A 15,648-nucleotide genomic window follows, 5' to 3' on the forward strand; every position below is an offset into this window, starting at 1 on the left:
GTTACCGGGGTTCCTGCTTGGAAGGGGCGAAGAGGGGTCTTCAGCCATAGTTCTGTCCTGAGCCCGTTTTCTGGGGTGACAGGGGCTGGGCGGGGTCTGTGAGGACCTGGCCTGGGGCCTCTGCTGTCAGCTCGTTCCTGCCCTGCCAGGGAGCGTGGGACCCGTCCCAGGTCTTGGCATGCCGCGGGAAGCTCGCGGAGGCCTCATAAACCCCTCCCTGCAGCGGCATGCCCGGGCCAGCCCTGGACCCCGGCGCCCAGCGCTCTCCCATGACAGCCGGTCTGGCCCCCTGACCTTGTCCCATGACCCCACCACGTGCCCCCCCAGGCTAGGCGCTGTAGAGCGCGTGTGCTGAGCTGGGTGTGGCTCACCGCCCCCCGAGAGCGTCTGACGAGGAGAGCAGCTCCCTAGCTTTCTCACTGGGGCGGAGCTCCTCTCCGCAGGGGGTGGCCCGAGGGCTGGTGCAGGTGCTGGGTCGGGAGCCTGGGAGGCAGGTCTCCACCCCTCCCCTGGGGTGCCAGCCCTGGGGGGTGTGGGTGCCTGGAGTCCCTGGCGTTGGCAGAGGGCGGCCATGTCAGGAACTGTGACATCCTGACCATGGCGACTTGGCGTATGGATGCCCAGTCCTCTGCGGGTCGCCTTTGTCCGTCTGTGTCTTGCGTGAGCTCCAGCAAGTCAGTGCTTGAGAAGCAGCTGTCTGGAGAGCCGATACCTGCCTGGGCAGTTAGCGAGGTAGCGTGACAGGCAGGCTCGTGGAGAGCCGCTGTCACCCACGGACGAGGGTCCTCGGTGGGACCCCATGAGGGGCTCACAGCAGGGGCTCTGGGTGACCACTGGGGATGTCTGAGCCCTTCTGGCCTTGCTCTGTCCTGTCCTGACGAGGTCTAGGTGGCCTCCTGTGACCTGGTGTCGGTTCCGTCTCCCAGGTGACCTTGGCCACCTGTGTCTGCTTTGGGGGGAACCATAGGCCAAAACTCTCCGCTGTGTTCACACCGCGCGTCTCCTGGCGCGTCACACCAGGCAGGGTGCAAGACGAGACTGGCAGGCGGCGAGCCTGCTGGAGGTGAGCCCCACTGGACACATGCGGTGGCGGGGGGAGGCTGTGTGGGCGCTGTCCCCTCAGCCACCTCGCAGTGGCTGCAGATGTCTTCCTGTGTCCATGCCGTGGGGTCTGCGGGGAGAAGAGAATGGATTTGGAGGCCCACCAAGCCCCCTGCCCACCCCTGTGCGCGGTCACGAGTTCACGCCTCCACTCCTCCCGCCCCGGCTTGTGCCTGTGAGGCCGCCCCTCTGCCATCCTGGACAGATGGCCTGGGGACCCCCATAGGACACACCTGTGGAGGCCTCAGAGCGCTGAGATCCTGAGATCTGATCGGACTGCAGGTGGGGCCGACGCCCGCCCAGGACCTGACCTGCAGCCCGTCGGCTGGAGGGGCCGAGGTCGGCTGGAGGGGCCGAGGTCGGCTGGAGGGGCCGCGTGGGTCGGCTTCGCCTCTGCCCCTGCCCGGAGGCCCCACACCCAGGCGTCGACTGTTGGAAGGTGTTGGAAGGGGCTGCGCCGTCTCGCTGTGCCTCAGAAGCCTGCGCTGGGGAGGGCGGCCGTCTGCTGTCATCGCCATGGCAACACAGCCATCGATTTTTCTCTTGCCCTCCCCCTCCCCCCCACCAACTGTTTTCTTCCTTTTTTGTGAGCGGGCGAAGAAGCCGCTTCTCCCAGGGAGGAGCTGGTGGCTCGAGGCCGGTGGAGAGGGTGGTGTTGGCCACGGGTCCGGGGGTGAGGGTAGGCAGGGTCCCTTTGGCACTGTCGGAATTCTCTGTCCCGTCCTGGTGGCCTCACAGTGTAGGGCCCCCTCAGGCTCTCTGCTGCCTGTCCTCCCCGGACGAGAGCTCTGTATTTGTGTCTTGTTCGGGCATATGCTAATTAGCTCTCGGAGCCGCCTTCTGCTCTGGAAACCCCCGGAATAATTGAGCATTATGGATATTTGCTCCAGAAGGCTCCAGAAGGCTCCAGAAGGTGGTGTATGTTCCCTGCCAAGTGTGAGCAGCTGACCCCTTGGCTCGGAGCCCCTCCTGAAATGACATACCAGAGACATGAGCTTTCGGTGTCCTTGGTGGACACTCGAGACTGCAGGGAGTAGTGACAGTGTGTCCCTCCACCAGGTCCCTCCACCAGGTCCGTCCAGCTCTGGGAAGACCAGGCTGGAGGTGGAGTCACCGGACAGAGGTCACGCTCCTCCCTAGTACCCTCTGGCACCATGTGGGGCTCTGAGGACCCTTCTGGCATGGGGTTGTCCCAGAGGGAGGCAGAGACAGTCAGCAGACGCCCCCTGCCCCAACGGAGCACACACACCGTCCCATGGTCGCAGATTCATAGCTGCTTCGGTCCCAGCTCTGCTTCTCGGGGGCTGGTGGTGGGGCCCAGGCGGGGTTGGGGTCCCGGCGGGCCTACGGCTGCCGTGGCCCTCGCTCCCCAGACTCTGCATCCCAGCCCCGGAGAGCGCAGCTGGATCACAGGATTCCCCCCCCCCCCCCCCCGCCTGACCGATGAACAACATACCCTTGTCCCGAGGGCTCCCACCTGTGGGCTCACAGGCTCCACGCCCTCTCCCCTCCCTGGCCTCAGGCTCCCCAAGCGAGGCCCAGGGCGGCCCTGGCCTGGCCAGAGGCTCTAGATGAGAGCACCCCTCTCTAACCATGCTTAGTGGCCCCTAGGTTCCTGGGGTCTATCATGCTTCCCCCGCGCCCTGTGCTGGTCCGTGTGGCCTCAGTGCCAAGAGGCACGAGCCTCCGAGGTGTGACGGCGCAGGCATTCTGCCCACCCAGGCCTTGGGGACCTTCGGCCTTCAAGAGCAGCGCCTGCAGCCCGGGGCCCTTCCTGCCTCTGCCGTGGGGTCACGTCTGGCTCGGCTGGGGCGTGGCTGCCCCCGGGAGGGAGGCATATGGCCACTTGGGGTTGGGGTGGGGGCCTTGGCAGGTGGCCCATGTCTCCTCCCAGGCCTGGGAGCCCCCTCGTGGTCTGAGAATGCTGGTCTTCCCGAGGGCTGGTGGGCCAGGCGCCTGGCCTTGTCACTCTCCACCCATTTGTAGCACTACTGAAGATCCCTCCTTCCTTGTGGCTTCGGTTCCCCGGGGCTCCCCCGACCCCATGCCCAGCCCCTCTTGTCCGCAGGGCCCTATGCTGTTGTGACAGCCAGAGTCAGACGAGCGAGGACTTCCTGCCATGGGAAGGACACAGGCGGCAGGGCGTGGCAGGGAAGACCCCTCCTGGCCCTGACTTTGTCACTGGGGATGAGGGGTGTCAGGGGCAGGAGGGAAGGGGCCACCCATGGTACCCACCCGTAGCGCACAAGTGTGTAGTGGCCCAGCCACGGGCACAGACCTGGCCCCACGGGGACCGAACGCTGGCCCCCAGTGGGGTCTTTCCCTCCATCTTGCCTGTTCCGTAAGTGCTTCAAGCACCGTCATCCTCCTGCTTAGGGGGAGGGTGTGCATGGAGGGTGCTGCATCCAGGTCCTGTGCTGTCGCTGGCGGTCGCAGAGGCAAGCGTGTGCCTGGCCCTGTCCCTGGGGCAAGGCCTGTGCCGAGCCACGGTGGCAGCGCAGGCATGCGTCGCTGGTGGGGGCGGGAAGCGTATCTGTGCACGACGGAATGTTACGCGGCCATGAGAAAGGTGAGGCCCAGCCATTTGTGACGACAGGGACAGAGCTGGAGGGTGTCGCGCTGAGCGGGAGGCGTCAGTCGGAGAACACACCACGTGATCTCACTCACGGGGCATTTAAGAAACAAAACAAACGAGCAAAGGAGAAAAAGAGACAAGTCGGGAAACAGACTCCCTGCGGGGAGCTCGCTGACGGCTACTACACGGGGTGGGGGAGGTGGTGACGGGGACTCGGAGGGCGCTTGTCCGGACGGCCCCGGCTCACGTCTGGAAGTGCTGAGTCACTGCTTCGTACACGCGAGACTGATCTTATCCTGGACCCTAACCAGAACGGAAAGAAAGACACCGCCCTGCCCGGCCGCCTCCCCATGGAGTCCCCACTTCCTCTCCGTTTCTCGGATTCATCGGGTTTTCGACACCTGTCCTTGTGGGGGGAAGCTCGGGGCTCTCTGGCGGGCGCACCCAGCCCTGGCCTTCGGCGGCCGCTCCTCCGCATGAGGCTGCTCACCTGTCCAGTGGGGTCAGCTCAGGCCTCGGGCCCCCTTCGTTGGAGCTGTCCCCAAGCTGGTGTCCTCAGGCCTGCGTGGCGCTGGCAAAAATGGGTCCTTGTTTAAGCCTCAACGGGGCGTTCCCTCACACCCTGCTAAAATGCCGTCCTCGCTTCTTGGGGGTTAGGCACCTGCAGAGTGGCTCTGGGGGGGGGCTCTCAGGAGGACGCCAGCCTGCGTGCTAGCGAGCCCCCAGCCCCGCGCCCCCCCGCACCGGTGTTTTCGCCAGATTCCCGCTCCCTCTCAGCTTCTTGTCATTTGAAGATTTTAAGAACACGTCGTATCTTCTGCAAAAAAAAAAAAAAAGGGAAAGAAAAAAAGCAAAAAGCCAGCCTGAATCTTCACAAATGTCAGTGTCGTGAAGGCGTGGGAGGGCCGTGTAGATCCAGACGAAGACCCCAGCGCCCGGGGGAGCCGGGCACGAGTCCCAGCACCGCGCCGCGCATGTTCCTGGGCGCCTGCCTGGGAGCTGTGGAGGCCGGAGCAGTTCCGAGTGCTTGAAGCCGCGTTCAGACGGACAGAACGCAGAGTTCTGAACGGAGAGAAACGAGAGGGGCCTGCAGTCCTGGCTGGGGAGGGGCTCACGGACAGCCTGCCGGCCTCCCAGGGGCACCACGGGGGCTGCTGCGCGGAGGGGGTCCGCCTTCCTCGCGGGGGCAGCGGGCCCGGGTCTCGGAGCGCGCAGCCTGGCGCACTGCGGCCACGTCCCCCGGGTTCAGGCTCCGCAGGACGCGCGTGTGCACGTACACAAAAAAGCAGGACGCTAGAGCAGATTCGGCAAAACACTAAGGACCGGGGGACCTGGCGGGAGGCGGGGGCGGGTGTTTGTTATTCTTGCGACCTCTGGATGGTTGGGAAGGTCGGCCGGGAGGAGAGCGTGTGCTGTGCTCCAGGCCTCGGGGAAGAACAGACTCACTTGAAGCCGTGACTCATGGTCCTCTTGGTGGCCCGGCAGTCTGCACTGTGCTTACCCAGGGCCACCAATGGGAACATCTGGGCGTGGGACTGTGAAATGGGCCTCAGATGTGCCCTCAGGCCTTCCTGAAGCCCACACGGGCATCTGGGAGCCAGCCAGCCACAGGGGTGGGGGCCGCCTCGTGCCTCTGGTTCCCACGGGTGGCGAGGTCTTGGGTTTGGAGAAGCTGCCAGACGGGTCTCCCTGCTGCCGGCCGCTCACTGTGCTCGTGGTCTCCGGGCCCCATGGTGGCCACCAGGAGCCCTGGGGCCCACAAGGCTGCATCCCCGGACTTTCGTGGCCTTCTCTGAGCACATCGCTGCCGGGCAGCCTTCCTTCCCAGATCTGTAGGGCCGTTCGTCTGCATCTACGTGTCCCAGGAGAGTGCCGGGGCGCCATAAGGAGAGTCTCTGGTCACCGTGTTCCCCGGGCACCACCTGGCACAGAGCAGGTGCTCACTGAACAGCCAGGGATGCCTGACCGCAGAGGACCGCAGGCGCCCTAGCCTGTGAGCTGGTCACCATTACCTGCAGCCGGTTCATAAGCTGACACCAGCCAGAACCCCGCAGACTCTGTAACTTTCAAAAATTGGGTGTGTGGACTTTTTTCTAGTTTTCTGGAATATTTTTTCTTTTTCCAAAGAGTCCGGTTTGGGGAAACAGGGGAAGGTGTTCCTGGTTCTAAGCTACATCACCTGTGGGGTCCTACGACGCTGCACGCATGTGAAGCAGCTCGCTGCGTCCCGCTCTGTGTTCCCCAGCAACTCACCCTCCACGCTGTCCTTCTCGTGGTTCCCAAAACACCCTGGGATGCCTGGCCGATGCTTCTGTGGCACCTGCTCACAGGACATGGCGGTGCCGGCGGGCACTGTCCTTCCCGAAGTCCCGTTCTTGCCCCAAGCGGGGCTCCTCTCTCCGCCTCTCCAGGGCCCTCCTGGGAGCCTCGGGCCTGCCCAGCTCTCCTCCCTGGCGTGGGCCCCCTTCACCTCCCGCCCCGCCCCGCCCCTCCGCGCGGCTGGGCCACTTGTTTCTGCCTTTTTCTCTCCTCAGTGCGTACCTTCGGCCCCCAGGGGCTCAGCAGCACGTGACCCTGTGGGGCCCGCTGGGGCCCTCTCTGCTTGCCCGGCTCTGAGGTTCCTGCCGGGACCAGTGCGAGTTTTTGAGGGTCAGTGAGGAATTTGTCTGTAGTGCAGGTAGAATCGGCGAATGCAGCGTCACCAGGTCCCGGTACCGCCTCCTGCTGGGATCGCAGGGTCTGGCAGAAGCGCCCGCTCTCCCTGGAGGACAGCCTCCATCCTCCCGCGGGTGGCTCCCGGGCCCCCAGCCCATCCTCAGCAGCATGTGGATGTGTCCACAGACGCTCAGGCTCCCAAGTGGGTCCTGACCATCCCACCGTTGTCCTGTGTTAGCCCCGTGAGCCAAAACCGACTGAAGCCCAGCCGGACGTTCCCTCCGCCTTCACGCCCCACAGTGGGCCGTGCCGAAGGGGAGCAGCACGTCGTGTGTCTGTGAGCAGGTGTAGCGTGTGTGCCTGAGTGTGCGTACGTGTGCCTGTGCGTACATGCCTGAGTGTGTATGCATGTGTCTGCATGCGTGTGAGCGTGTGCTTGCATGTTTCCGTGTGTGTGTATGTGTGTGCATGTGTGTGCATGCCTGAGTGTGTGCGTGAGCGTGTGCGCATGCCCGAGCGTGTATACACATGTGCACGTATGTGTGGGGGCACCTTTGCGTGTGTGTGTACCTACGTGCGTGTGTCTTGTGTGCACGTGGATGCGCACGCGCGTGTGCTGGCCACCCGGCCCCTGCTGCTCCTGGGGGCCGGGCGTGGCCGTGTGTGCGCCGGAGAGGAGGCGGCTCCAGAGAGCACCCGAAACGTTAAATCTCCGAGCTGGGGGGCCAGTGGCGGGGGTGGCTCGCGGCTGACCTGGTTGCTTGACGGGCAGGGTCAAGAGCGGGCGGGAGGGTCGGTGAGGACGTGGCCTCTGATTCAGATGCCTCTGTGCCGTGGACACTGTCCGGTCCCGCGTGAAGCCCGTGGCGCCGCAGGCGTCTCTCCTCCCGCCCCTGCTCCCACCGGCCTTTAGCCATTCTTCACCCGCTGCTGGGCCTGCGGGTCCCCCGGCTCCGACAGGGCCACCGGGCCTTGGGGTTTGCTGACTCACTAGCCCCGGGTGTGGCAGGACTGCCCTCCCACCGCCCGCTGCGCCCTGGGTGTGGGCACCTGCCGCCTGGCTCCCCTCCGTGGACACTCTTTGGAGGGTGGAGGGAGGGCAGTCCTGCCTGGTGCTTCCTGCGGGTGGTGTTCCCGGGGCAGAGTCACCGCCCCTCTGCTGTTTGCTCGGGCAGCGCTGCGCTGGAGCTGCTACCTTAAACCCGGTTTTTCAAGTTTAGGGCCCGCCGGAGCTATGAACCCAGGACGTGGATGCCCCGGGGCCCGTGCGTCTGCACTCAGAGGAGGCCGGGGGACAGCCTGCGGTCTCCTTCCTGGGAGGGGGTCCCCATTCCGTGCTGTCCCTCACGTGAGGGAAATGGGACGGAGAGAGTCACGGAACCCAGAAATCAGACACAGCCCCAGCCGGCTCACTGGCGCTCAGGACCGTCCGGGCCTTCGGGACCCGGAAAGCACAGCAGAGGAGGAGACGAGTGAGCGCTAGTGCGGACGCCTGGGCTCTCTGTGTTTCTCGGGGAGTGTCGTGTGGGGCATAGCTCTGCCCTTGCCCCCTGCAGCCAGCTCAGGGCGCCCAGCAGCGCCCCCAGGGGTCCAGTGCCTGCCGGAGGCTGGCTCCCCCTCCTCCCACCACCCCGCGTGTTTCGTGAGCATATGGCTTCTAGCAGCTGCTGGTAAAACGCAGTTTAAAAATTGACTGTGTGGGCTGGTTGTGCAGCCGTGGGTTTGCAGCTCAGAGCTGAGTGTGCGCACGGGCTGTGTGACCGACGGCACAGCCACGGGCTGGCGGGGGGGGGGGGGGAGCCAGGCCCGTTGGTGCGGGCAGCGGCGGGGGGGACACGCCGGGTGCTTTGGGCGCGTCGGCCGCCGCGGGTGCAGTAGCCAGTTTCTGGACGTGAGGAATTCCTCTGCTGCAGTGACGGCTCCTCCGCGGGGTTCTTAGCGGTCCTCAGACATCCTCCCTGAGCCAGTCGCGCCAGACTTTTCCGGAAACGTGCGTTTATTTATCGGCTCCTGATGTTGCCTTAACCACATCAGGGCCCGAAGCGGGGCCGATGCCGCGGGAGCCGCCCCCGCGGGGAGACGGCGCCAGGCCACGGCCGGCTCCGCGTCTGACTCCCGGGCTTGATGGCCCTCACAGGACCGTGGGGGCAGAGGGTGGGTGTCAGGGCGGCGCCCTCTGGGCCGCATTCTGGGCTGTTCCCCAGGCTGGCCAGACCTTGTGCCGTGTGGGCGCTGCGTTCCTTGGCCTTGGCTTAACCGATTCCCAGATGCCCGCAGGCAGAGGGCCGGAAGGTGGGTCTAGGGCCCTCAACACAGGAAGTCCCCCGTATCACAAACAAGACCCCGGATGTTTTCCCCACCGCAGAGTAGTGACTGTGTGTTCTGGGAAAGTTCCAGAAGCCCCAAAGCACAGAGAGGCAGAATCAAGCTGGTGCAGCCCTCTTGGGTCTTAGATTCTGGGCATCCGGGGCTCGGACCCGTGGGTCTGGGCCTGCTGTGGGCACCACTCCAGCTACCCGGGACGCATCCCCGCCGCACACACCAGACTGGGGCTCTGTCGCAGGCAGGGTGACAGCGGTCTGGCCTCGTCCCCGGGAACCCCTGGCCAGCGGCCACTTGCTCTTATCTCAGTGGCTTCCCTTCTACCAAGGATGGCAACCGGGCCCCTTCACGTCACCTTGTGTCCCTGTCATTCTTGGTCTCTTCTCTCACACATCAAAGCCCCAGAGTCGGAATCGGTTAGGTGGAGGGACGAGGCTAGGACAGGCCAGGGGAGACTCGACCTCTCCTGCAGGGCTGGTCTGCTCATGTCCCCCTCGCCGCACATGGTTGAGCACTGACTGCGTGTGCTCGTGCTCTGAGCTGGCCACAGGAAGTCATGGCCGAGGCGGGGCCTTCTTCCCAGGGCCGTCCGTGCTTGCCCTGCCCCGTCCTGCCGCGCCGTCAGGCCCGAGGGCAGGCCCACACTTAGAGCAGGACCGGGAGCGGCTTCCCGGAGCACAGGGCGCCGACGGGCGCTCCCCAGCTGTGGCACTGGCGTCTGGGGTGGCCCGTGCCATACGCTCCACAGACCGCATAGGGCGGTCCGTGCACAGGAGCTCCTGGGAGCTTCCCCTGCTCGTGTGTGTGTCCCTTCCTCACACTCCCTCCAGGCGTGTCGGGCCTGGAGCTGCCGGCGTCCATGGGGCACGTGCTCACACACGCTCACACACACCCCCCCCACTCACACTCCGTGGCCAGGGCACTGGCCCTTCCCTGGGGCAGGGTTGCCCCCCCCCTCTATCCCAGGTCTGCCAGCCCTGGGGGTCTGTGCTTACCCGAGCGGCAGGCCTGAGGGCGTCTTCGCAGCAGTTGGGCTTAAGGCTGGCTGAGGAGGGGGGACATGTCAGCTGCACACCATCTGTGGCACGACACCGGGGTCCCAGCCGCCCAGTGAGTCGGCTCCTTAGGATGTGCGGAGTCCCTTCCCCCCCCGACCCCGACAGAAATCTGTGCATCTCTCTGGGGCAGAGCAGGTGTCTGGGGACACATCCAGGGGCACTGAGATTCGAACAGCAGAGCTCGGAGCCTGGCAGACCTGGCGGCTGTGCTGACCCAGGTCCGTCTGTACAGCTCCCCATCACAGCCGGGGCTCAGTGTGCCCTGTGGACGGCACAGAACAGCCAGTGACCAGGAGAAGCAGACCTCCCCAGAGCCCAGTGGTGCTTCTGGGAGGGAAAGTGACCCTGGGGGGCCATCTGTGCGGCTGGAGGCCACACTGCCCCGTCAGGGTGCAGGGGCTGTGGGCCTTTGTCTCCATTTCCAGGTGGCCTTGCTGGGATACCCCTGGTAGCTGCCCCCCAAAACAGTCTCTGGGTCACGGAGCCCAGGCATGAGCACAGAGGGCATGAGCAGGGAGGGCGTGCTGCTGTGGGCAGCACCGCAGGGACGGGGCTCATCGGGAGTGAGCACCCTCGGGGGCAGAGTGGCCCCCGTTCCCCCGTGTCGGCGGCACAAGGGCAGCGTGAGCTCTCAATGGCGCCAAGCAAGTGATGTCCAGCTGCCGCTCTAGCTGTTCCTCCTGCGCGCGAGGAGATGGAACCGCATGCCCGGGGGGGTCCTTCGCACTAGCACTGCGGGGCAGCTGGCAGCCCTGAGGGTCTCCAGGGCTGGGGGCCCTTGTGCAGCCTCTGGCCTAGAGCTTCTGTTCCGTGGGCCCTGACGGGGATGTGACCGTGCTGGTGTCGTGGGCTGTGCGGCGACCTCCCCTCCGTGGCCGCAGCTGGAAGCACTGTGCACCTGTCGGTCCTAGTGGCCGCACGTCATGGCGGCGGCCGGCGGAAGCTTCTGGAGCTTTGGGAGGAAGAAGACCGAGGCTGAGCCCTCCCCCGTCCCTGCTTCGGGGAATGTGTGCAGAGCTAGACGGCGCGCTCCCTTTGTCCCCAGAGTCCCTCGGCGAGGCCCCCCGGCGCTGCGGACCTCAGGTGCCTCCTCGGGCCCCTTGCCTCTGGGGCCTGCAGCCAGGTCTTGCCTTCACCCCACGTAACCCACGTGGGCAGCACGGGCGGCAAGTGTGTTGGGTCCCAGTGCCACCTGGGCCCAGAGTGGGTGGGACGGCAGTGGTTGGCAGCTACGCACGGGAGCAGGGTAAGAGGCGCATGTGCTCACGGGCTCACTCGTGGGCTTGAGATGTGCAAACGAAGGGGCCCCCACTTGGGGCCTCTTCCGTGAATCTCAGCTGCTACCCCGGCCACCCCAGAGTCGCCCAGTGGCATCCCTTGTTATCTGAGAATCTTCCGTCTCATCTCGGTGTCACCAGGAGAAACCGCACCCTCTGCCCTGCCTCCGGCACACCTCTGCCTGCCGGTCACCGGCAGCCCAGGCCCCAGCACTGGGCCCGCCTGCTCCCTGCTCCCCAGCCGCGGGCGACTGGAGGGACCACGGCGCGGAGTCCTTACCTTTTCTTTCTTTCCTGTCTTCCACTCTGCCTTTCCAGGAGATGTTCTCTTTCAGATGGCCGAGGTCCACAGGCAGATTCAGAATCAGTTGGAAGAAATGGTGAGGCCCCTGGGGAGGAAGGGGCAAATGTAGGGGCAGGTCGGACGGAGGGGAGGGGAAGGGCAGGCTGCATGCTTTGGCCACGTCTCCATCTGGGAACCTTGTGTCGCCATGTGGCTGCACTCAGAAAGATGGGCACAAGTCCCAGGCTCGGGACAGAAGTCACACAGCAGGGAGGGGATCCACCGTGGGGCCGAGGACATACAGGAGGACCCGGGAGGAGAGGGCCCAGGCCACGCAGGCTCTGTCAGCTGGCCACAGGGGTCCGGCAGAGACACGGGGGGCAGGCCTGGGGAGCACACGCTTGCCCAGATTCCAGGCCCAGCCGTGACCCAGCAGGTCTAGAGCAAGGGGTCATATGGGCCCCTCCTCGTCTGCCCGCGTCAGCTTGAGGAGCTCTTCAGGCTGAAGAGAAGGGGGCGCAGGAGGGAGCAGTTCCTGTGTTCGCCCTGGGAAGCAGAACCCCCGAGGCTGTCCAAGGCCAGGATGGTCTGACCTGCTGATTCCTGTTCCGCGCTGATGCTTGGAGCCTCCCAGCTCCCCAGGCCCCAAGCCTCTGTGCAGGGTCACTGGCTCAGGGATCAGACGGGCCCCTTGCCCCTCAGGGTGGCCCGTGTTCGGGGCGTGGCGGTGACCATCCGCCTCTCCTGGGAGCCTCCCCGCACCCCATCCCGCCTGTCCCGGTCTGTGTCGTGCTCACGGGCCTTACGTGTCCTCTCTGTCCAGCTGAAGTCTTTCCACAACGAGCTGCTCACGCAGCTGGAGCAGAAGGTGGAGCTGGACGCCAGGTACCTGAGCGTGAGTACCACACCCGTCGGGCCGCCCGCACTGCTCCCCTCGTCCCCGCGCCTCCCGGCTGGGCAGCTCACCGCCAGCCTCCCACCCTGCAGTCTCCCCGCAGCCCTGCCCTTGCCAGCCGGTCTGGGACAGAGCGCCGCGCGTGGGGGGAGCCGGCGCGTCCAACGCCCCACGCGCACGGCTCCCGCGCCCCCACAGCTCACCGCTGTCCGTGGCGGGGACGGCACAGCACTGTCCCTGCCCCCTGGAGAGCCTGCGCAGACTCCGCGTCTGACCTGGAGGCCTTGGGGTCCTGTCCCTGTGCCGTCACCTCTCCCCAGGGCCAGAGGGGCCCGAGGTGCCGTGCTCTGTCGGGGCGTGTGGCCTGAGTTCCCAGGAGGCGCCCTGGCTCGGGGCAGCGTGGGAGGGCGAGGCCTGGGCGGGCTCTGCCCTCCCCGCCGTGGCCTTGTCGGCGGCCCGCAGGCCGGGCTGGCTGCCGAGGGGTGGGAGCGGGCAGGGCGGTGGGCTCAGCAGTCACCATGTGGTCTTTGCCTCTCAGGCCGCGCTGAAGAAGTACCAGACGGAGCAAAGGAGCAAGGGCGACACGCTGGACAAGTGCCAGGCCGAGCTGAAGAAGCTGCGGAAGAAGAGCCAGGGCAGCAAGAACCCGCAGAAGTACTCGGACAAGGAGCTGCAGGTGGGGCTCGCCCGGCCGGCGCCGCGGGGGCTCGGGGGCCCTTGAGGCAGCAGCGTCGAGGCAGTGGCGGCCCTCCCGGTGGGGCTGAGCAGAGCTGGGCTCTGTTCTCCTGGCCCGCTTGGGGCAGCGAGTACCTCCCGTCCTGGAGCCGGCGGGGGGCCGGCGTGGCCCAGCGGCCCCCTGGTCCTGCGCTCGGAGCCGTGGTGAGGCCCCAGAAGGCTTGCCGCCAAAGGGGTAGGAACCCCAAGGGCGTCTCCCCGCTCTGTGTCTCTGGGTTCTGCCTCCGAGAAAGACCCAGACTGCCCCTCTAATCAACTCGTGCCTGCCGACCGCCAGGACCGGGCCCGGAGCCTCTGGGGGCAGACGCTGGCCAGTCAGGTGTCCCAGCCGCCCCACTGCAAGAGGCAGGCGGCAGATGGCCCAGGAGGCCGTGGGAGGGGCCTGTCCCAGTGGGACTTCCCTCGCCGGGGTGCCCAGCCTTGCAGGCGGCATGTGTGGAGTGGGCCGGGAATCGAGGACAGCGTGGCCCTGATACACCTGATTTCCTGGAACCCTAGGCCGGCCAACACAGATCCGGCCCAGAGTGCCCACTGCCTGAGGCCACACGGGACTCAGATGAGGAGGAAAGAAGAAACAGGATTCTGGTTGTTTCCAAAGGAAACACCAAGAAAACCTCTCCCCAGTTTCCTAGCTGCTTCAGGGTGTGGGGGGAATCCCTGGGGTCAGGCATAGGCATTAACCCCTACCTCCTGAGCCCACCCTCCGTGCCGGCTGTCGGGTTGGCAAGCCTGGAGGTGCACCGTGCACCCCCGTTCTCGGCCCATGTGTGTGCGTCTGCCTCTGAGCGCCTTGGCGCCCCCGCGAGGTTGCTGGTGCCTGTGGAGCCCGTGCCCTGCGTCCTCCCCGAGCGTGGTGCGGGCAAGCAGGCCCACCGGGTGGGGCGCATGGACCTGGCAGCAGTAGGGGCGGACCATGCCCCCCCAACACCCTGCGTGCAGAGCCCCACAGCCTGGGGAGGGGAGTGGAGCTGCCTACTGTCCCCCGGCACTTTTCCTGTGCCAGACGCATTGTGTCCAGGGACTGCCCCTGACACGGCAGCACCCTGGAGGCCTGTGTCTCTGGGACTGTCCACAGAGGCATTTGCAGGCACAGCTGGATCTGGGAGAGGCCCCCGAGGCAGGGGGCGGGGAAGCCAGCTTCCCTGGGCGTCTCCGTTTCGCTCCCCGCTCCTCTCCCATGTCTTTTGCAGTGTTTCTCCCTAAAAATCTCCATCGTGAATAGCGCCCCTGCCTCCTGGAGGCCAGGAACCCCCTCGGTGCGGGTGTGTTTGTACCAGGGCTCCCTCGCAGGGGCGCCGGGGACTCCGAAGCCAGCATATCCGGGGTTCCGCCGCTGGCCAGGAGGGGCTGGGAGCCCGTGCACTCCTCTGGCACTGGTTTCTTTTCTTGGCGTTAGGTTTGAGATCCGGTGCACGTGTCATGGAAGGGACAGTGGGTGACTTTGAGTGTGGCCATACGTATGGTGTGCCGCTGTCCCCACGGGCCAGAGAAGACACCCCTGCCGGCAGCACACACCCGTCCCCCCCACCCCCCAGGCAGACCCCGCCTTCTGTCTGTGCGGGGGCCCCGGCCGGGCTGCGTGTCCTGTGTAACCGAGTCCCCGCTGAGCGGCCTCCCGCAGGGGGTCCCTGCCGCTTAGTTCTCCGGGTTCACAAGCACGGCCGTGCTTCCTTCCCTTTTACAGCCGTAAACATGGAGGCTGTCCTGAGCTGGGGCCTGGACCCTGGACGGGCCGGGCAGCTCTGCCGACGGCAGCTGGAGGGTGGAGGTCACGGAGGTCGTCCGTCCCGCCCCGGGGTGGGGTCTGGCGGGAGGAGGGCTGGGCTGGGTGGAAGTCTCCATGGGATTTACTCCCGATGCAGTGGGGCCTGAGACCTGGTTTCTTGGAGTCGGCCCTGGCCTCCTGGGGCTCATTCTCCGAGACATGCGACTGATTTTTCACCGCGCTTCTAAGGGTCACCCCCGACCAAGCCCCCCCCACGCTTCCAGCACGGCCAGGTCACACCCCTTCTCCTCCCTGCTCCCCTGCTGGGCCCGGGACCTCATCCCCCCTGCCGTGCAGCTTGCGGACGCCCCATGCCAGCTCTGTTCCCCTTGGCCCTGCCGTGAGGCCCCGACAGTTGGATCTGGATTTGCACCCCGGCTCTGCCCCTTCCGAGGGTTGTGGTCCCGGCAGGCTCCCGGCACTCCTTGGCCCGCTTCTGTCCTTCCGTGCTGACACTGACCGGGGGGTCGCCGTCCCTCTCCTGTGCACCTGCTCCGGTTCCTCTCTCCTGGCCACCCTTCGGTCTCCTGCTTCGCCAAACCCAGCTTCCTTCTCCGTTGGACCCAGAACTACCCAGGAGTTTTACTGTGATTGTCCCCGAGGCATCTAACTCCTTGCAGAGAGGGCTGGGTCCTGTGCTGCAGACTCCCATGGAGTGCCTGGCCCCGGGGTGGCCATATGGTGACAGCCAGCTTGTGCCCACTGATTTCGGTGTCCTTTCTTGAGGATGAAAGCAAAGGGACCGTGGAAGCAGTAGAGCTTTGAGAAGCCGGCAGGGACGTCCTCAGAACCCCGAGCTGGCAGGAGACATGCTGGCTTCCTGTCTGGGGTGGGTGTTGCTGACCCACCCGGTGGCCTTGCCGAGGTGCCTGCCCGCCCTGGCACCTGCCGGTCCCTTGGCACGTGGGGCTACCCGTGCTGGTGGCGGCAGGCCTTGCAGAGCCTGCCAGGTGGGGCCAGCCTCCCTCCCACTGCTCCCTGG

The 15,648-nt window shown here is 65.9% G+C and overlaps 1 protein-coding gene across 4 annotated transcripts in view; it reads left to right on the plus strand.

The window, feature by feature from the left end:
• BAIAP2 (BAR/IMD domain containing adaptor protein 2) overlaps positions 1–15,648 on the plus strand; it is a 63,345-nt gene that overhangs the window by 26,442 nt on the left and 21,255 nt on the right. For all 4 annotated transcript variants that reach the window (XM_080826018.1, XM_080826020.1, XM_080826019.1 and 1 more), the window contains exons 4-6: positions 11,307–11,368; positions 12,095–12,166; positions 12,705–12,842. In XM_080826018.1, coding sequence (XP_080682144.1) covers positions 11,307–11,368; positions 12,095–12,166; positions 12,705–12,842 — 272 coding nt within the window. The remainder of the gene's footprint in view (positions 1–11,306; positions 11,369–12,094; positions 12,167–12,704; positions 12,843–15,648) is intronic.

Source organism: Martes martes, assembly GCF_963455335.1.
Source record: "Martes martes genome assembly, chromosome: 16".
NCBI classification, from domain to species: Eukaryota; Metazoa; Chordata; class Mammalia; order Carnivora; family Mustelidae; genus Martes; species Martes martes.